The sequence below is a fragment of the Pan troglodytes genome, chromosome 20 (genome assembly GCF_028858775.2).
Source record: "Pan troglodytes isolate AG18354 chromosome 20, NHGRI_mPanTro3-v2.0_pri, whole genome shotgun sequence".
Classification (NCBI taxonomy): Eukaryota; Metazoa; Chordata; class Mammalia; order Primates; family Hominidae; genus Pan; species Pan troglodytes.
In genome coordinates this window covers 8,016,607-8,036,245 of record NC_072418.2, presented here as the reverse complement: position 1 = coordinate 8,036,245, position 19,639 = coordinate 8,016,607, and the positions used below count along the sequence as shown (strand labels likewise).

The window sequence follows — 19,639 nt, the reverse complement described above, 5'->3', positions numbered from 1 at the left end:
GCTGGAGTCTTCCCCGCCGTTGCGCTGAGCATGCGCGTTTACTCCTGCGAGCCAGGGAGCTGGAGTCGGAACCAGTGGGGGTGGCTATGGCTGCTCTCCTCGCTCTGCCTGTGAAATGAGTTCGAATCCCAACTCCGCCTATTTCGGGCCGACCCTGCATCGACGACATCACCTCTCAGAATTTCTTCACTTGTAGAGCGGGAATAATAATACCAAACTGTATGAACTGTTAAAACGCCCATTAGGCCGGGCGCGGTGGCTCACGCCTGTAATCTCAGCACTTTGGGAGGTCGAGGCATGTGGATCACGAGGTCAGGAGCTCGAGACCAGCCTAATACCGTGAAACCCCGTCTCTACTAAAAATACAAAAAATTAGCCAGGCGTGGTGGTGGGCACCTGTAGTCCCAGCTACTCCGGAGGCCGAGGCAGGAGAATGGCGTGAACCCAGGAGGCAGAGCTTGCAGTGAGCCGAGATCGTGCCACTGCACTCCAGCCTGGGCGACAGAGCAAGACTCCGTCTCAATAAATAAATAAATAAATAAATAAATAGCCAGGCGTGGTGGCATGCTCCTGTAATCCCAGCTACGCAGGAGGCTGAGGCAGGAGAATTGCTTGAGCCCAAGAGGCAGAGGTTGCAGTGAGCCGAGATCGCACCACTGCACTCCAGCCTGGGCGACAGAGCGAAACTCCATTTTTAAAAAAAGGTATTGGTTTTGTTATCAATTGGTCAAGCTCTAGACTAGGTCTGAATACAGCAATGTGTAATAGTGCCCGTTGGGGACATCTGATGTAATTTAGGTGGTGTAGGGACGGGACGCTAAATAACTGAATCGGGTGGCAGAAACACACAAGTTTCCAGTTTTTCTCCTTTAATGCTACTAATATACAAGAAGAGAGTCTCAATTTAGGGCTGCTCTAATTAGGGTTAGCGCTTTCATGTTTTTTCCAGACAGGGTCTTGCTCTGTCGCCCAGGCTAGAGTGCACTGCTGTAATCATAGCTTATTGCAGCCTTGACTTCCAGGGCTCAAGTGATCCTCCTGCCTTAGCCTCCTTAGCTGGGACCACAGGCACATGCCACCACGCCTGGCTAATTTTTTAATTAAAATATTTGTTTGTGGCCGGGTGCAGTGGCTGACACCTGTAATCCCAGCACTTTGAGAGGCCGAGACAGGGGGATCACCTAAGGCTAGGAGTTCGAGACCAGCCTGGCCGACATGGTAAAACCCCGTCTCTACTAAAAATACAAAAATCAGGCGTTGTGACCCACACCTGTAATCTGAACTATTTGGGAGGCTGAGGCACAAGAATCGCTTGAACCCCGGAGGCAGAGGTTGCAGTGAGCCTAGATCGCACCACTGCACTCCAGCCTGGGCGATAGAGTGAGACTCCGTCTAATAAATAAATAAATAAAGACAGGGTTTCACCATGTTGGCCAGGCTGGTCTCAAACTCCTGGCCTCAAGTGATCTGCCCACCTTGACCTCTCAAAGTGCTAGGATTATAGGCGTGAGCCACTGCTCCTGGCCCTCTCAGCCTCCATTTCCCCACCTGTGAAATGGGATTGAGAGTCAAGGCCCCTGATACACACACCCCCTCCCGCTGTCCGCTGGCTGCTAGCAAATTGGAATTACCAAGGAATCTGAACAACAGATATGCAAGAGAAGAAGAGTTTTTATTCTTGAACAAGAGGCTGGGTCCAGCTCAGAACACACTCTTTCCCTCCTCCTCCCGCTCAGACCCTGCCACCAGGTAGACGAACAGTGTAGACGCCCCTGCAGGTGTGAAGAGTACCAGAGACCCCAGCTAGGGGAAGCTGGCAGGAGTTGGGGGGGTTCCTCCCAGATGGAATGAATGGAAAGAATAAATCAGAGACTTAGAGGCGCAGGCAGGAGATGGAGAGGGGTCCATGGGTGGCTCAAGGGTGGCGTGGCCTCTCTGAGCCTTAGTTTCCTCATCTGCAAAATGGAAGCAGTCACGTCATCAATCATGGCCAAACAGGTGAGGCCTTGCAAGTCCCCGACAAAGGCGCCTAACACGGGGCACCTGCACCTCCCAAGCCGTGACTGGTTCCAGGTGCCCGTCGTTTTTCTCGGTTTTGCTTTTCTGTCTTGATGACTTCATTTTGGGCTGTGGCCACCCTCTCAGGGGTGTCTCTGTGAGTGTTCTGGCTCCAGGGACAGTTGGAGGGAGGAACATTGCCGTCTGGGACTGGAGGGGCACCCCCCGGTGCTCAGGCTGCAGCCGCGGCCGTGACGTTGAGCTCCTGGCGGATAAACCAGGCCCGCGGGCGCGGCAGCCAGCGCCGGAGCAAGCACAGCAGGCGGAAACGCCACGGGTAGAAGACGCCGGCCGCGCGCGTGGCGCCGCCGCGGATCACGGCCAGGGCTGCCTTGGGCCCCGGGGCCGCCTTGACCCTCGTGACTCCCCTGGGGACAGGAGGGCACGGTGGGGACTGCGGCTGGGGCTGGGCCATGGCCCCCAGCCCAGCCCCCAGCTTGTCCGGGCCTCACCTGACTGCCTCGGCGGCGGAGGCGCGATCTCGGAGGCCCAGGACGCACATGGTGATGGCCACGTTCACGTCCTGCACGTCCAGCTCCCGCCGCAGGGAGCCGAAGAAGCCGTCCAGCGCAAACTTGGCCGCCGAGTACGGAGTGGAGAACGACGTGGGCACGCGGCCTGGGGGCGCGGACGGCAGCGGCTGAGTGGCTCCTCCTCGTCCGGGAAGCCTGCCCAGACCCTCCAGGCTCACCCGCATCGAGCTCCCCACTCCCCGTCCCGCAGAGCCGGGGCCGGGTGCACGCACCGAGCAGCGAGGACACCACCACCAGGGAGCCCTTGCTGTCTGTCAGGCTGGGCAGCGCCCGCGACGTCAGTTGCACGTAGCTCACAAAGTTTACCTGCAGGCGGCACTCGCGAGTCACCGGCAGAGGCGGAGCCCAGGGGCAGGGCGGGGCCAGGAACCCAGAGGGCGGGGGCCAGGGCCGGGTCAGAGGCGGGGCCAGAAACCCGGAAGGCGGGCCCGAGGGCGGGGTCAAGGCCGGAGCAGGGGCTTGGGCTAGGAGGGGCGTGGCTGGGGCGGGACGGGTGGAGAGCCCTTCCTGGAGAAGGCAGAACCCGGACCGCGAAGGGAACGGACCACCGGTCCCTGAGATAGAGGGGCCGGCCGGGGCCGCGGAGGAGCGGAGCACCTGCATGAGCCAGCGAGTTGCCTGGGGGCTGCGGGCTCGCGTGCCGGCCGGGGCGCCGCCGATGTGGTTCAGCACGAGGTAGTCCAGCCCGCCTGGCCCAGAAACGCCAGTCAGCCCCGGAGGCCCCTCCCCAAGGAAACGATCAAACCCCGCCCCCGAGCTTAGCTCCACCCAGAGCGCTGGTCCAGTGAGCTCCGCCCCAGGTAACTCCCACTACGATCAAAGACACCCAGCCTTGGCCTTACTCCCTGGATCTAGCAAGGTTTGGTTCCCATTCAACGAGGCCCCGTTCAGAGGTCTTCCCCCAGACGCAATGAGACTCCACCCCGACCACGCCCGCAGTCCCCATACGTCTCCGCCCTGAGACACCTATTACTGTAGCCACACCCACAGCCCAATTCTGGTCCTGTCCCTAAGGCCTAGGCCACGGTCCCGGACTCCAGGCTTCAGGCCCAGCCCCTCACCCAGCTTGTCCAGCGCAAACTGCACCACGCTCTCGGGCGCCTCAGGGGAGGCCATGTCCGCCGCGATGTAGAAGACCTTGGGGGCGCCCAGCTTCCGGCAGTTCCCTACCACCTGGGGGGGCCAGAGCTGCCCGTGGGCCTCTCCTCTACAGCAGCGCTTCCCCCTCCACCGCACCTGCTGGCCATAGGGAGGCCCCCGCCTGAAAACCCCTCCCCTACTCTGAGCCTCGGGCCCCATTCAACATCATTCCCAAAAATTTACCACTGCTTGAGGGGCGCAAAGTGGAAGCCCGCGGGCCAGAATGCTGGCCAATTTGGTGGTTAGTCAATCACCAACATCTAAAACAGGATATTTCACCTACAATTTCCTGATTGCTAGCTTCTCTTGAAATATTGAAAGGTTTGTGCCCAAGAGCCATACCCTTCCTTGAAGTAGCAATGGGCTGCTTGTTGCTAAGAAGTGCCCATCCTTCCCTTCGAGTTTAAGAACCCTGGCTATCAGCACAGGCCTGGACACTCAATACTCTCATTTGTTAAGAAACACTGCATCTTCTAGTCACCGTCTCACTGCATTGGCACAACATCCTAACCCATGAGAAGGTGGGTTTTTTTGTTTGTTTGTTTGAGACAGAGTCTCACTTTGTTGCCCAGGCTGGAGTGCAGTAGTGCGATCTCGGCTCACTGCAACCTCTGCCTCCGGGGTTCAAGTGATTCTCCTGACTCAGCCTCCCATGTAGCTGGAACTACATGCTCGCGCCACCATGCCCTGCTAATTTTTTTTTTCTTTTTTTTGAGACGGAGTATCGCTCTGTCACCCAGGCTGGAGTGCGGTGGCGCGATCTCAGCTCACTGCAAGCTCCACCTCCCGGGTTCCGCAATTCTCCTGCCTCAGCCTCCCCAGTAGCTGGGATTACAGGTGCCTGACACCACGCCGGCTATTTATTTATTTATTTATTGTATTTTTAGTAGAGACAGGGTTTCACCATGTTGGCCAGGCTGGTTTTGAACTCCTGACCTCAAGTGATCCGTCCGCCTTGGCCTCCCAAAGTGCCAGGATTACAGGCATGAGCCACCGTGCCTGGCCTAATTTTTGTCTTTTTAGTAGAGACCAGGTTTCGCCATGTTGGCCAGGCTGGTCCTGAACTCCTGACCTCAGGTGATCCACTTGCCTCGGCCTCCCAAAGTGCTGACTACAAGCGTGAGCCACCGTGCCTGGCCAGAAAGTGGTTTTATTGTCCCCGTTTTGCAAATGAGGAAACTGAGAGGCTCAGAGAGGTTAGGCGACTTGCCCAAGGTCACACGGGAAGCCTGGATCATTGCAGGGATTCAAACCCAGGCTCTCTTCCCACCCCCCACGAGCACCCCCACCATTCATCTAGACATGGGGTGGCTCACCTTCTGCAGGAGAGCCTCAGTGTGGGCAGTGAGCACCAGGTGGGAGCCCAGACGCGCGTAGTGATAGGCCAGCTCCTCACCAACACCAGCATTGGCCCCTGTCAGCAGCACTCGCGCTCCCTGGAGGCTGGCTGGCCATAGCCGGGGTGGTCACTCTGGGCGGAGGACAGGACAGCTGGCCCGGTTTCTCCCTCCCTCAACCCCAGGTGCTCACCTGGGTCAAAGTTGTCATCCCAATAATAGGCGAAGAACAGGGCCCCCAGCCCTGTGAGGAGAAGCACCTTCATGGTCCTCTGTGGGCCTGCAGAGGGACAGGGGACAGAGGTGGCCGGCACAGGCCTGGCCCACAGCCACCCGTGTTTGGTGGGTGTTTGGTGATGCCACCGCCTTGGATCCACGCCTTCCTATCCACCTCCACAGCCACCACCTGTCCAGGCCACCACGGTGGCTCCATGAACCACCGCACCTGCACCCTCCCCCTCCACCCTTCTCAGCCCTCTCCATCCACACACCTTGCCTCTCCTGGACTGAAAATCCTTCCTGTTCCAGTTAGAATAAAAACCAGACTCCTTGGTGGCTACAAACGCCCTGTGTGGACCTGTCCTCCTTGCTCACTCCGCTCCACTAAAACAGACCCTTCGCTGTTCCTTTAAACCAGCCAGTCACCATCCTGCCTCAGGGCCTTCTCATGGGCTGTTCCTACTGCCTAGAATGCTGTTCCCGGATATAACCCAATGGCTTGCTCTCTCACTTCTTTCAAGTCTCAGTGCAAAAGTGACCTCCTTCAGCTGGATGTGGTGGCTCATGCCTGGAATCCCAGCACTTTGGGAGGCTGAGGCGGGCAAATCACTTGAGATCAGGAGTTCGAGACCAGCCTGGCCAACATGGTGAAACCCCATCTCTATTAAAAATACAAAAATTAGCCGGGCGCGGTGGCAGGTGCCTGTAATCCCAGCTACTCAGGGGGCTGAGGCATGCACATGCCTGTAATCCAGATACTTGGGAGGCTGAGGCAGGAGAATCGCTTGAACCTGGGAGGTAGAGGTTGCAGTGTGCCGAGATTTGCCATTGCACTCCAGCCTAGGCAACAAGAGCGAAACTCCGTATCAAAAACAAACAAACAAACAAAGAACAGTGACCTCCTTCAAGTGAGGGCCTCCTTTTTTTTATTATTTTTTTTTATTTTTGAGGCAGAGTCTCACTCTGTTGCTCAGGCTGGAGTGCAGTGGTGTGACCATAGCTCACTGCAGCCTGGACCTCTTGGGCTCAAGCAATCCTCTTGCCTCAGCCAATGGAGCAGCTGGGACTACAGGTGGGCACACCAGCACACCCAACTAATCATAGTATTTTTTGTAGGGATGGGGTCTCACTATGCTGCCCAGGCTGATTTTGAACTCCTGGGCTCAAGTGATCCTCCTGCCTCAGCCTCCCAAAGTGCTGGGATTACAGGTGTAAACCACCGTGCCCAGCCCAAGGATCATTTGTTACTCGTTCCACCATCCTTCTCTCCCTGTAGACCATCAGCTCCATAAGGGCAGGAAGGAAATGGAAATCTTCTATTTTGTTCACTATTGGGTCTTCAGAGCCCAAAACTGTGCCAGGTACACAGTAGGTGCTCAATAGGTACCAGATTGATCATGGAGTGATGTGAGGCACGTGGGAGGCGAGAGGTGAGGAAGCCAAGAGACAGCTCACTCTCCGGAGACACCCAGAAGGAATTTGACACGTGGGGCTGGGTTGGAGACAGAGGTGCCTGCGTCATCCAGATGAAGATATGATTTATGATTTCAGCTGTGGGAGCTGATTCACTAATTCCAGGGAGAAGGTGAAAGAGAGAAACAGTCCAGGTTCTTTTTTTTTTTTTTTTTTTTTTGAGACTGAGTTTCACTCTTGTTGCACAGGCTGGGATTACACTTTGTAATCCCAGCATTATGGGAGGCCGAGGTGGGTGGATCACTTGAGGTTGGGAGTTCGAGACCAGCCTGACCAACATGGAGAAACCCAGTCTCTACTAAAAATACTAAATTAGCTGGGCATGCTGGCACATGCCTGTGATCCCAGCCAATGGAGCAGCTAGGACTACAGGTGGGTGCACCAGCACGCCCAACTAATCATCGTATTTTTTGTAGAGATGGGGTCTCCTGCTGAGGCAGGAGAATTGCTTGAACCCAGCGGGGCGGAGATTGCAGCGAGCTGAGATCGCCCCACTGCATTCCAGCCTGGGCAACAGAGTGAGACTCTGTCTTAAAAAAAAAAAAAAAATTCAATGGGACAAGGGGAAGGGGACTTCCAGAACCAGGAAGCTGAGACAGACCAGATGGAGCGGATCATTGAGGAGTCCCTAAATCTCCCATCTGTAGGTCCAGCCCTAGGTTCTTTGCCTCTGCTGTCTTCTGGGTGTCTCCTCTTGACAACCTCCAGGCCCCTTAGAACCAGCAGGACCCAATCCAGGCTCAGCATGTCACCCCACACCTGCTTCTCTTCCCAGCTCACCATCACAGAAATAGCCCCACTGTCCCCTGTCCCTAAATGGGAGACCCAGGTATTGTCCTCACCTCCTTCTATCCTTTCACCCCCATGAGCTCATGGTTTTCAGATCTTATCAGTTCTCCCTCTCCAGTCTCTCCCCAGCTGTCCCTTCCTCTCTCTCTCCAGGACTCCCAGATTGTCACCTCCCTCCTAGACCCTACCCTGGGCCTGACCACCCCCATCTTTCCTTTGGCCTCCCTTCCATCTCCCACTTGGTCTCCCCCACCTCCACACTGGCTTCCCCATGTCCATACTCATTCTCTCCCTGCCTCTTCTGTCAATGCAGCCAAAGGCGTCTGTGTCAAAAGCAACATGGCCATGGCCCTTCCTGCTCCAAACCCTCTCAGGGGTCCCCACTGCAACTGATGGAAACCAGGCTCCTCACTGCACCCCATGAGGCCCTGCAGGTATAGCCCCTGACTACCTGTCTATCCTCCTCTCCCACGGCCCCATCTATGAATCGTTCAGTTCTCAAAATAATGAACTCCTCACCTTCCCCAGACACACCAGGCATGCCCACAGCAAGAAACGAGCTTCCACCTTTTCCCCTTCCAGGGACAGCCCATGAAGCCCCTCTGCTCATCCCTCTTTCCACCCCCAGCTCTACACTGACTGCAGCAGCCCGGCAGGGGGAAGTGGGACCAGATGGACTGACGGGTGGACGATTGGGTGGATGGATGAATGGATACATGGACAGATGCATGTATGGATGCATAGATAGAAGGATGGATGGGTGGATGGATGGATGATGCACGGAGAGATGTATGGGTGGATAGATGGATGAGTGGATGGATGTATGAATGGATAAATGGGGGGAACACATAAATGGATGGAAGGATGGATGTATGGACGGACGGATGCATGGATGGATGGATGGATGGATGGACGGATAGATGAGTGGATGGCCAGATAAATAGATGGATGGGTGGACAGATGGATGAGTGGAAGGATGGGGGGAGCAGATGGATGAATGGATGGGTGGGTGGATGGGCGGACAGATGGATGAACGGAAGTGTGGATGCATAGATGGAAGGATGGATGGGTGGATGGCCAGATGGATAGACGGGTGGGGGACAGATGGATGGATGGGCAGATGAACGGTTGAAGCAGCCCGGCCGAAATGCTGGAGAAATGGGGGGAAGCCCTGCAGAACGCATCGGCCCCTTCTTGACCTCGGCGGGCCTTAGCTTCCCCTCTGAACAAAGCGGGCGTGTGACCCTCTGCGCACCCCTAAACCGTGCACTCACCCGCTCAGGCCTCAGTTTCCCCCACTGTCCAGCGGGGGTGGGGTCCCGGGCTGGGAGCCACGCGAACGCCCCCACGGTCCTCTCTTCTCGGCCGCCTCCTGCCGGGTCCCCGACCGCACCCCTCCCGTAGGGCACGGGTCACGTGACTCGAAGCCCACCTCCTCCCGGGGAGGGGCCGGGCCTCGGGGACCCAGCGCCGGAGCGTCGCCGGGCAACAGTCCCCGCCTGGTTTCCACCTCCCAGCAGGGGCCCGGCCCCGCCCCCTGGGCGGACGCCCCGCCTCCGAATCGATCACGTGAGGGGGCCGCAGCTCTCGAACAATCCCGCCCTCTCGTTGCCGTGACAACTGCCTTGTAGGCACACTCTTCTTAAGTCCGGGCCCTTGGTCCCCCGCGCGGGCGCGGGTGGATCTCTCGGGCTCTGACTTCTTTTCGGGTCACCTTCAGGCTTCAGCCAGGCACCTGATGCCTCTTTCCCCTCACGGTGCCAGGGCTGGGCCGGGCCGAACGACATTTCCCAGGAGGCTCCGCGGCCAGGTGCAAACAGCGCCGTGCTGACTACATTTCCCAGACAGCCTTGCGGCGGCCCGGGCCTTAAAGCGTCCATTTCCCAGCGGCCCTCCGCTGCGAGACCGCAGCCCTTCTCTGGAGTCTCAGAGCCGCAAGACACCACGACTCCCAGAGGACCTTGCGTCGGGCAAGAAAGACTACACCTTCCAGAGGCCTCTGCGGCGCCGCGACAGGAAGCGACAGGCGAGCCGAGTGTCCTTGCGCGTGGATCCGAGCGACCATGGTGGCCCGGGTGTGGTCGCTGATGAGGTGCGTGGGGGCGCCGGAGGGGACCCGAGTCCCCGAAAAAGTCCCTTTTTGTGGGCATCCCTGTCTCCAGTCTGGTCCCGATCTGCTCTTCGCTTCCCGTAGAGTCACTTCCCCTTCGTCCCCCGCCTATGGGCCAGATAGGGAAACTGAGGCTTCAGCGGGGTGGGGCTTCCCAAGGTCGCCAATCCCCTCCCTCCTGCTTCCCAGCGAGCCCTTGGCGTTCCGTTCGCGGTGTCAGCCTCCGCCTCCGAGCCTCAGTTGTCTTCTCTGTGAAGTGGGAATGCCGGTGAATCCTGCCGCTGGCGTGGATGAGAAGTGAATGCATGCTCGGAGCTGCGAGTGACAGCGGGCAGGAGGCGCCCAGGGACACTTGGTTTCTCCAGGGCTGGAAGGCTTCTAGAAGGTCAAGATCTTACGTCTTCACTGCCCCTGCTCACTGTGGGACTTTGAGTGACCCACTCTCCCCCTCTGGGTTTCAGTTCATCAGTTAAAGTGGCGTCCAGCCGCCCTGCCTTGCACGTTGTAAAATGAGTGCTGTATATAATAGGGGTCTGGGTCGACGGTGCTGCACTACAGAGTGTCACCCTGTGGACGGTGAGCCCTCAGGAGGGTCTCACTCTCCCCGTGGGCCTTGGCCCCTGAGGGTGGCTGTCAGTGTCCGCTGAGCTTCTGCTCCTCCCGTCCCTGCCCGCAGGTTCCTCATCAAGGGAAGTGTGGCTGGGGGCGCCGTCTACCTGGTGTACGACCAGGAGCTGCTGGGGCCCAGCGACAAGAGCCAGGCAGCCCTACAGAAGGCTGGGGAGGTGGTCCCCCCAGCCATGTACCAGTTCAGCCAGTACGTGTGTCAGCAGACAGGCCTGCAGATACCCCAGGTACTACGGGCCGGGAGCGAGGCCAGGGCTTGGCGGGTGGTCAGCTCTGGGAGGTCCCTCCAGCCCTGCACGATGTTGTCCTCCATATTGATGCTGGCCTGATTCTCCGGCCTGTCCTCCTCCCTCCGCCTCTGGGAATGGGCTGCTGAGCCTTTTCACCAGTTCTTTCTGCCCATCTCTTTTTCCCAGCTCCCAGCCCCTCCAAAGATTTACTTTCCCATCCGTGACTCCTGGAATGCAGGTAAGGCACCCAGTTTCTTTGCTTGGAGGGAGACACCCCAGTCTAGCCCCTCTCCCCACTTCCTGGCCATTCCTTTCTGTCCATCCTCCTTCGTGCCCGACACGTGTCTCTTAGGGATCTAAAAGGGAAAGGAGGCCGAGCACAGTGGCTCACGCCTGTAATCCCAGCACTTTGGGAGGCTGAGGTGGGCGGATCATCTGAAGTCAGGAGTTCGAGACCAGCCTGGGCAACATGGTGAAACCCCATCTCTACTAAAAATACAAAAATTAACCGTGCGTGGTGATGCACATCTGTAATCCCAGCTGCTGCTTGAGAGGCTGAAGCAGGAGAATTGCTTGAACCCAGGAGGCAGAGGTTGCAGTGAGCCGAGGTTGCACCACTGCACTCCAGCCTGGGCGACAGGGCGAGACTCCATCTCAAAAAAATAAAATACAAAAATTAGCCTGGTATGGTGACGCACTTGTAGTCCCAGCTACTTGGGAGGCTGAGGCAAGAGAATCGCTTGAACCCAGGAGGCGAAGGTTGCAGTGAGCCGAGATTGCACTACTGCACTCCAGCCTGGGAGACAGAGTGAGACTCCGTCCCCGCCCCCCACCCACCCCCCACCGCCCAAAACCAACTCTAGAGTTTCCCAGGGGTTGGAGGCTGGGTGAGGCTGGGAGGGGAGTATCACCAGTGGCCGTCCCTTTCCCACAGGCATCATGACGGTGATGTCAGCTCTGTCGGTGGCCCCCTCCAAGGCCCGCGAGTACTCCAAGGAGGGCTGGGAGTATGTGAAGGCGCGCACCAAGTAGCGAGTCAGCAGGGGCCGCCTGCCCCGGCCAGAACGGGCAGGGCTGCCACTGACCTGAAGACTCCGGACTGGGACCCCACTCCGAGGGCAGCTCCCGGCCTTGCCGGCACAATAAAGGACTTCAGAAGTGTTCCCTGACCCGTGTGCTGGCCCCAGGGAGCACAGGGTTGGCCTGGTGGTGCCCAGAGCACCGAGGCCTGGGCTTCTGGCTCCTGATGGCTTGTCAGGGCTTGACCTTGACCACAGGCCATAGCACTCCCCTTTGCCGTCTGCTCTGGTGCGGGGAGTCAAGAGGTCAGAGCGGCTGCTCCCGGTGCTCCAGAGGCTGTGCTCTGGGGCCAGGAAAGTGCTTTGGCCAAGCCTGGGTTGTGGAGGGTCTTGGTTTTGGAGGGCTGAGACCAGGGTAGGACAGTGGAAGAGCCAGAGTGGACAGAAGTGGGGTCTGCTTCCCTGCGGGACACAGGGCAGGAGCCCCCAGGGCCACTGGTTCCTGCCCTCCTCAGCTCCTGTCCGCAGTCCTGTCCCGGCCCTTCCTTGGCCGGACTCCACCCTCATTCCACCCTCTCCCGACAACCCTAGCAGGGGAATCCTGGTCATTGAAGGAAATCCAGGTGTTTGTTGCCATTCAGAGGGTCTCCCGGACATCGCCTCTCCCCTGGGACGCCTTCCCTGACACCCCTGCCGCACACTGGCCAGGCTACCTGGCAGCCTGCATGGTTCCCCCGCATCAGGCATGAGCCCTGGGAGGCTCCCAGCACCCAGCCACAGAGGGCGATCCACAGGGTTGGGTGATGGCAAGAGGCCTGTGCCCAGAAACCAGTCTGGCGGCTCCAGACAGATGGGGGTGGTGGGGGGCTTGGGTGGGGCCAGAGGCCTCCGTAGGATGCTGCCCTGGGAGCAGGGAGCAGACAGGTGATGCTCACCGAGCTGGGACAGGGTCCCCGTTCCCATGAGTTCAGGGGTTTATGTTGCTTGGTATAGGGAACTGAGCTTAGGAGGGGACAGCTGTTACAGAGGAGAGGAGCAGAGACTAGAGGCCGGGGCATCTCCCCCACTGTCCCACTCAGAGAGGAGAAGCCACTGGCCCGAGCAGGGCGTAGGAGGGGTGTGGCTGGGAGCAGCGGCCTAGTCTGGTAGAAGGGGAGTCCACAGGGCCTGCCCACCCCATTCCCCCCAGGAGCGTGGTCCCGGGTCAGGTCCCCCACATCTGATATGCCCGTGTCCTTACTGGGCCTTAGCAGTGGTGGGGGCAGGTCTAGGGTGAGGGAGGGATGAGCAGGGCAGGGGAGCATCACTGACCCTCAGTGCTGCAGGAGGAAGCCGGTGCTCACCGGAGCACCCACGCACTCACTGTCCCCTGACACTGTCCACCAAGTCCTTCCCGAAGGCCCAGGAAGGAGCAGACTTCAGGCCCATTTTACAGACAAAGAAACTTGCACAGACAGACAGTTCTGTCTGCCCAGCCTGTCCGGAGCCCAAGCTGTTCACCACAAACCCTCGCAGGGGATGCAGAATTTCTAGTCGCCTCGCACCCAGGCACCCAGCCCCAGCCCCAGCCTGTGAGGACAGGAGGGGTTTGCACTCGGTGCTGTGATGCCATGGCTGGGCCAGAGGGCGTCCGTCCGCTCCAGGAGGCCTCTGCAGCCTCACACCTGTTACCGTCACTGTTAGAGGGGAAGGACTGGACGAAGCCAGTGAGCAGCTGCTTTCTGGCCCCTCCCCTCCATCCAGGCGGCCGGGTCCTGCAGCTCCACGAATGTGGCTTAGTTCTTCCCTGGGGTCACAGGTTTTATCCCATGAGTTCGTCCTCACCCATCCACTGGCACCTGTGTGCAAGAACATGCCTGGGGTCAGGGGAGTTGGGGGGCCATGGAAGTGGAGCTCCAGAAAGCAGAGGTGGCTGAGGCAGGTCTAGGGGTGACTTTGGGAAGGCGGGAAGGGGCTGGGGAAACACCTGACCACACCCACAGCCAAGACCACAGAGCAAGGCAAGGCTGGCATGTGGCACAGTGCCATTTGACAGCTGGGGTCACTTGATAGCTGGAAGCAGGACGGGCTAGGAACGGAGTCCAGGGAAAGCTAGCCCATCACGATGTGGGCTGGGCAGAGCTAGAAGAGAGAGCAGGGGGAGTCCATAGGCGGAGGCCAGCTGGGGCTGGGGCGTGGGGGACACCGAGTGGCTGCCCTTCCTTTCAGCTGTCACCACAGCTGCCCGTGGTCCCGCTCCAGCCTTGAGCGCACTTTGCCCGGCCCTGGCCTGGAGTGAGTGCTAACTCGCCATCCCAAGGAATGGTGGGTGCAGCAGAAATGGAGGTGATTAGCTGGGTGCGGTGGCATGTGCCTGTAGCCCCGGCTGAGGCAGGAGGATCACTGGGACATTGAGTCTGCAGTGAGCCATGACTCCACCACCGCACTCCAGCCTGGGTGACACAGTGAGACCCTGTCTCTTAATAATAAAGCCAAGGTAACCAGGAGCAACGTGAGCCCTGAGGGTCCCCAACCCTGACTGGGGGGATGCTGGGCTCAGGGTCTCCATGGTACCAGCCCAGAGCATGTTCAGCCCACCTTTGGCCCCATCCATCCGGTGCCATAGGGGCCAGCGGCAACCTGGCTTCTCCCCGTGTGGGCTGAGTGCTGAGCAGCCAGTTTTAATTAAATCTGAAAGGACAAGGTGACAACCGAAGCAGCTGACAGCCACGCATCTTCCCATCTAACATGGTCCTGGAAATGAGTTTGCTGTCAGTAGACATGTAGGATTTTTCTTCTCAGACACTTTGCAAGCCAGGGACCTCCAGCCGGCGACGCCTAGCCTGGGCCTCGCTTGGCCATGCTGGCATGCCTCAGTCGCCTGTGTTATAGCTTGTACCTGCGTTCCGTGGTTCCCGGGCTATTGTACTGCGCCCAAGAAGAATGAGGATACGCTGGACATTGAAGGCTGAGGAGGGAGGAGAAGAATTTTATTGAGCGACTGAACAGCTTTCAGTGGAGGGAGGATGCGGGGGGTGGTTCTCTCCTCCTCGTGTAGCTGGGTCCAGGACATTTTATAGGCTCAGAATAGGGGAGGGGCAGGCCATAGATAGTATCGGAAAGGGCAACATTCGACTGGTTAAAAGGCATTGTTCAGAAAGAATCAACCAGGAAAGGGTGGGCAAACAGGAACAGAAGTTCTCACTCTGGGTGGTGGGTTTCCTCCAGGACCAGCAGTCTGATCTTTCAGCTTTCGGGCTATTTTTGGCTTGAAGGTGGGGTTTCACTGGGACCTGTCCCTATCTGCCTAGACACTTGGCTGCCTCCTGTCACTTTCAGTAGTGATCCCAGTGAACTTGGGCTTAAGAGCTGCTCTATGCCTTGGCGGAATTCAGTTTTTGGAGCTGGAGGGAGAGGGAATGCAGTTCTGCGATGGCGCCTTCATCCCGAAATCCTAAGAGCAGCTCAGTAGCCTCATTTTACAGGTCAGCAAACGGAGGCTCAGAAAACTGCAAGAACTTACCTGGAGGCAGGCGATGGCAGAGGCAACAGTGGAAGCCCTGTGCTCTGACCCCTCTGGCACTGATGCCACCGGAGGGCTGGTGTCCTTCATCCCCAGGGGTGGTCTCTGGAAGAAGGAAGAGGCAGGCCAAGGGGAGGGGTGGTTTCCTTGAGGCTGAGGCTGAGGCTGAGGCTGGGAGAGAACTTCCAGGCCTCAACCCCCACACCACCTCTGCATTCCAGGGGCACCAGGTCCCTGCACACCCTGCCTCATCTCACCTTGCAGGAGAGTAAGACCCCTCCCGTCCTCATCCTGGCAGACTCCTCTCCTACAGGCAGGGTCACCATGCCCCTGTTCTGAGGCACAGTTCAGCACCTTTTCTTCTCCTTGGGCACCACAGTTTGCGTTTGTGTGACTTAGCTCAACAGGATGCAGGCTCCCTGAGAGAAGGGACCATATGTTAATAGTAGGCATGTTCCCAAACCCCAGCATAGAGCCTGGGGTATGGAAGATGATTAGTAAGCATGGGCTGGGCGCAATGGCTCATGCCTGTAATCCCAGCACTTTGAGAGGCCGAGACGGGTGGATCACCTGAGGTCAGGAGTTCCAGACCAGCCTGGCCAACATGGCAGAACCCCGTCTCTACTAAAAAAAATACAAAAATTAGCCGGGCGTGATGGCACACGCCTGTAGTCCCAGCTACTGGGGAGGCTGAAGGAGGAGAATCACTTGAGGCAGAGATTGCAGTGAGCCGAGATTGTGCCACTGTACTCCAGCCTGGGTGACAGAGTAAAACTTCGTCTCAAAACTAAATAATACTAATAATAAGAGGCTGGGCGCGGTGGCTCATGCCTGTAATCCCAGCACTTTGGGAGGCCGAGGCGGGCAGATCACAAGGTCAGGAGATCTAGACCATCCTGGCTAACACGGTGAAACCCCGTCTCTACTAAAAATACATAAAATTAGCCAGGCGTGGTGGCAGGCACCTGTAGTCCCAGCTACTCGGGAGGCTGGGGCGGGAGAATGTCATGAACCCAGGAGGTGGAGGTTGCAGTGAGCCGAGATCATGCCACTGCACTCCAGCCTGGGCGACAGTGTGAGACTCTGTCTCGAAAAAAAAAAAAGAAAAAAATAATAAAAAGATGATGATTAGTAAGCATGGATGAATTAATGGATGAGTATAGTCAAAGGCTTGATGGATTAATGAGTGGATGGGATGAGTGGTTAGATGGGTAGATGCATGCATGCATGGGTGAGTGGGTAGATGGATGATGGGGTAGACGGGTGGGTAGGTGGATTGGGTGGATAGGTGGGTGGATGGATGGATGGATGGATGACTGGGTGGGTGGATGAATGGATGGATAGATAGGTGGATGAATGGGGTAGATGGATGGGGTGGGTGAGTGGATGGATGACGAATGGATGGGTATGTGGATGGATGGATGAATGGATGGATGGATGGGTGGGTGGTTGGATGATTGGGTGGATGGATGGATAGGTATGCATGGGTTAGATGGAGGATGCATGGGTTAGATGGAGGATGGATGGGTGGTGGGTAGACGGGTGGATGGATGGGTGGTGGGTAGACGGGTGGGTGGATGGGTGGGTGGGTGGATGGATGGGTAGGTGGGTAGGTGGATGGACGGATGGGTGGTTGGGTGGGTGGTTAGGTAGGTAGATAGATGAATGGATTAGATGAAGAAGGATGGATGGATGGATGGGTGGGTGGGTAGGTGGGTGGATGGATGGATGGGTGGGTGGGTAGGTGGGTGGATAGATGGATGGGTGGGTGGGTAGATGGGTGGATGGATGGGTGGGTGGGTGGATAGATGGATGGGTGAATGCGTTGGTGGATGGATGTATGAGGACTGGTTTGTCTACTCCACTTACCCACAAAGCAATGGTCCATCTTGGTTCAGAGAGTCTTGCCAGTGAAGGCCTGCTGTTGGGGAGAGCCTGGCATTGTTGGGCTGGCTGCCACTAGAGGCATGGCCAACAATGAAGACGTTTCCCTGGCTGAGGTGCAGGCCGAAGTGGACACTCATGTACGTTGCCGTGCTGAAACTAAGGGCAAGGTCTATCCCTCTGGGACCTGGGCTTCAGCTGCTTCCTGGAGACACGTGTAAGGATGGGGACCAGATTTGGAGGGAAAAGACTCCTCTTACTGTATAGAACAACCTCAAGAGACCACCAAGTAGCCCATGGCCAGAGACTTTTCACTCCCAGAGTGTTAAAAATACATGGTGCTGTCCCCTGTGGCCGTTCCCCTCTTCCCCCACAGCCTTCTGGCAGTTTCTCCCACAAGTTTGCTCCTGTTGGCCTCAGAGCCTTCAGTGTGTTCCCCCAGCCAGGAAACGCCTCCATTCCTTCTGTGGCCAGGGCAACCTGTACCATGAAGCTGCACTTCCTTTTATTGAGATGGAGTCTTGCGCTTCTCCCCCAGGCTGGAGTGCAATGGCGTGATCTTGGCTCACTGCAACCTCCACCTCCTGGGTTCAAGCGATTCTCCTGCCTCAGCCTCCTGAGTATCTGGGATTACAGGCACGGGCCACCACTCCTGGCTAATTTTTGTATTTTTAGTAGAGATGGGGTTTTACCACGTTGGTCAGGCTGGTCTCAACCTCCTGACCTCAAGTGATCTGCCTGCCTCAGCCTCCTGAAGTGCTGGGATTACAGGTGTGAGCTACCGCACCTGGCCTTTTTTATTTTTTCGAGATGGAGTTTTGCTCTGTTGCCCAGGCTGGCGTGCAGTGGCATGATCTCGGCTCACTGCAACCTCCGCTTCCCGGGTTCAAGCGATTCTCCTGCCTCAGCCTCCTGAGTAGCTGGGATTACAGGTGCCCACCACTGTGCCTGGCTAATTTTTTCTATTTTTAGTAGAAGCGGGGTTTCACCATATTGGCCAGGGTGGTCTCGAACTCCTGACCTTGTGATCCGCCTGCCTCGGCCTCCCAAAGTGCTGGGATTACAGGTGTGAGCTACTGCGCCTGGCCTAAGCTGCACTTCATAAGCTCACCACATGCACGTGTGCCCACCTTGAGGGCAGGCACTGATTGGGTCTGTTGTGTGAACACATCTGGTCAGTGCCGGGGACCCTGCTTGAGAGGGGGGCTGTGGAAATGGGAGTTGAATGAATGGGTGGTTCGAAGCTTGGATCTTTTCCACTGCCAGTGGATTGTCCTCACTCGTCAGTTCACCCTGCTAGGCATCAGTTTTCCTGTCTGCAAAATGGGGTTGTACAGCCTCCCGGGGTGATATTGAGGATGGTGGGGAAGAGCAGGTACAGCTCAGTGCCTGGCTGACAGCAGGGCCGAATCCCCGTCCTTCCCTGTGTAGCAGGACAGCAAGGGAGCTGCCTGGGCATTAGAAGTAGAACATCCCATGCAAATGACTCAAGACTGTGGCCAGGGAGAAGCACTCCGAGGCATCTCTCCTGCCTAGGAGACTGGGCTGCCTGCGTTGCCTCGTGCCTGGAATCCTAGCACATTGGGAGGCCAAGGCAGGCAGACTGCTTGAGCCCAGGAATTCAAGACCAGCCTGGGCATGATGAAACCCCATCTCTACAAAAGATACAAAAATTAGCCGGGTGTGGTGTCACCCACCTGTAGTCCCAGCTACTGGGCAGGCTGAGGTGGGAGGATCGCTTGAGCCCAGGAAATGGAGACTGCAGTGAGCTATGATTGCACCACTGCACTCCAACCTGGGTGACAGGAGACTGTCTCACACACACAAAAAGCTTGTAGCAATTTGTTACAGTGGCCCTAGAGAACTCCATAACTGCCATAGATTCTGATTCGTAGGTCCATGTAGGTGATGCAGTTAGGGTTTAGAATCATTGCTGTGGGCATTTGGTTCTTACAGGTACAGTGTCCAATCTGTGCCCTCAGTTTTGTCTTCTGTTAACTGGGGCTGATAATGACACCTGGGAGGAATGTATGAGGCCATGTAAAGCAGTTAAATGGGAGTCTGGGCCAGGTGCAGTGGCTCATGCCTGTAATCCCAGCACTTTGGGAGGCCGAGGCAGGAGGATCACGAGGTCATCCTGACTAATACGGTGAAACCCCATCTCTACTAAAAATACAAAAAATTAGCTGGGCATGGTGGCGGGTGCCTGTAGTCCCAGCTACTTGGGAAGCTGAGGCAGGAGAATGGCGTGAACCTGGGAGGCGGAGCTTGCAGTGAGCTGAGATCGCGCCACTGCACTCCAGCCTGGGCGACAGAGTGAGACTCCGTCTCAAAAAAAAAAAAAAAAAAAAAAAAAGAGTCTGTAGGGACATGCCCCAGATGTTCACAGACCTCATCTCTCTCTGCTAGTGGAATCTGTCATTTCTTTCTTTCATTTCCTTTTTTTTTTTTGAGACGAAGTCTTGCTCTGTTGCCCAGGCTGCAGTGTGATGGTGCGATCTTGGCTCTGCAACCTCCACCTCCTGGGTTCAAATGATTATCCTGCCTCAGCCTCCTGAGTAGCTGGGACTAGAGGCGTGCACCACCACGCCCAGCTAATTTTTGTATTTTTAGTAGAGCCAGTGTTTCACCATGTTAGCCATACTGGTCTCAAAATCCTGACCTCAGGTGATCCACCCACCTTGGCCTCCCAAAGTGCTGGGATTACAGGCCGGAGCC

The 19,639-nt window shown here is 57.2% G+C and overlaps 2 protein-coding genes and 1 long non-coding RNA gene across 21 annotated transcripts; 1 reads left to right on the top strand and 2 right to left on the bottom strand.

Annotated features, from left to right (window-relative positions):
- Positions 1-65: 65 nt before the first annotated feature.
- On the bottom strand, positions 66-9,067 carry HSD11B1L (hydroxysteroid 11-beta dehydrogenase 1 like). Of its 16 annotated transcripts, none has more exons than XM_054673231.2 (8): positions 8,824-8,940; positions 5,262-5,348; positions 5,048-5,178; positions 3,653-3,830; positions 3,189-3,280; positions 2,804-2,897; positions 2,511-2,676; positions 66-154 (listed from the first exon to the last, which is right to left on the bottom strand). In XM_054673231.2, the coding sequence occupies exons 2-8, from the start codon at positions 5,332-5,334 to the stop codon at positions 139-141; spliced, it is 750 nt and encodes a 249-aa protein (XP_054529206.1). In that variant the 5' UTR covers positions 5,335-5,348; positions 8,824-8,940; the 3' UTR covers positions 66-138. The 16 variants fall into 16 exon arrangements, with proteins under 16 accessions (XP_054529206.1, XP_016790269.1, XP_016790271.2 ...); XM_016934780.3 differs by lacking the exon at positions 66-154 and adding an exon at positions 1,654-2,426 and having other exon boundaries at positions 3,653-3,764; positions 8,824-9,067; XM_016934782.4 differs by lacking the exon at positions 66-154 and adding an exon at positions 1,654-2,426.
- MICOS13 (mitochondrial contact site and cristae organizing system subunit 13) lies at positions 9,040-11,677 on the top strand. Of its 4 annotated transcripts, XR_010153682.1 has the most exons (6): positions 9,587-9,641; positions 9,849-10,044; positions 10,336-10,513; positions 10,703-10,754; positions 10,869-11,324; positions 11,451-11,677. XR_010153682.1 is itself a non-coding variant. In XM_009434459.5 (5 exons), exons 2-5 carry the CDS (start codon positions 9,950-9,952, stop codon positions 11,546-11,548), a joined length of 423 nt encoding a protein of 140 aa, XP_009432734.2. In that variant the 5' UTR covers positions 9,157-9,641; positions 9,849-9,949; the 3' UTR covers positions 11,549-11,677. The 4 variants fall into 4 exon arrangements, 3 of the variants coding, with proteins under 3 accessions (XP_512299.1, XP_009432734.2, XP_009432735.2); XM_009434459.5 differs by lacking the exon at positions 10,869-11,324 and having other exon boundaries at positions 9,157-9,641; XM_009434460.4 differs by lacking the exon at positions 11,451-11,677 and having other exon boundaries at positions 9,551-9,641; positions 10,869-11,201.
- A 2,807-nt stretch (positions 11,678-14,484) lies between these two features.
- LOC134809064 (uncharacterized) lies at positions 14,485-17,126 on the bottom strand. The gene is made up of 3 exons (XR_010153683.1): positions 16,907-17,126; positions 15,295-15,456; positions 14,485-15,142 (listed from the first exon to the last, which is right to left on the bottom strand). It is a non-coding gene; the product is annotated as an uncharacterized LOC134809064 (long non-coding RNA).
- Positions 17,127-19,639: the final 2,513 nt, after the last annotated feature.

Coding starts and splice junctions, on each gene's coding strand:
- HSD11B1L (XM_054673234.2), bottom strand. CDS start 6,116: ATGGCAAATCTCGGCACACTGCAACCTCTACCTCCCAGGTTCAAGCGA. Junction 5,179..5,261: donor GGATGACAACTTTGACCCAG/GTGAGCACCTGG, acceptor GGCTATGGCCAG/CCAGCCTCCAGGGAGCGCGA. Junction 2,898..3,188: donor CAACTCGCTGGCTCATGCAG/GTGCTCCGCTCC, acceptor TGCCGCCTGCAG/GTAAACTTTGTGAGCTACGT.
- MICOS13 (XM_009434459.5), top strand. CDS start 9,950: ATGAGAAGTGAATGCATGCTCGGAGCTGCGAGTGACAGCGGGCAGGAG. Junction 10,045..10,335: donor GGCTGGAAGGCTTCTAGAAG/GTCAAGATCTTA, acceptor CCCTGCCCGCAG/GTTCCTCATCAAGGGAAGTG. Junction 10,514..10,702: donor CAGGCCTGCAGATACCCCAG/GTACTACGGGCC, acceptor TCTTTTTCCCAG/CTCCCAGCCCCTCCAAAGAT.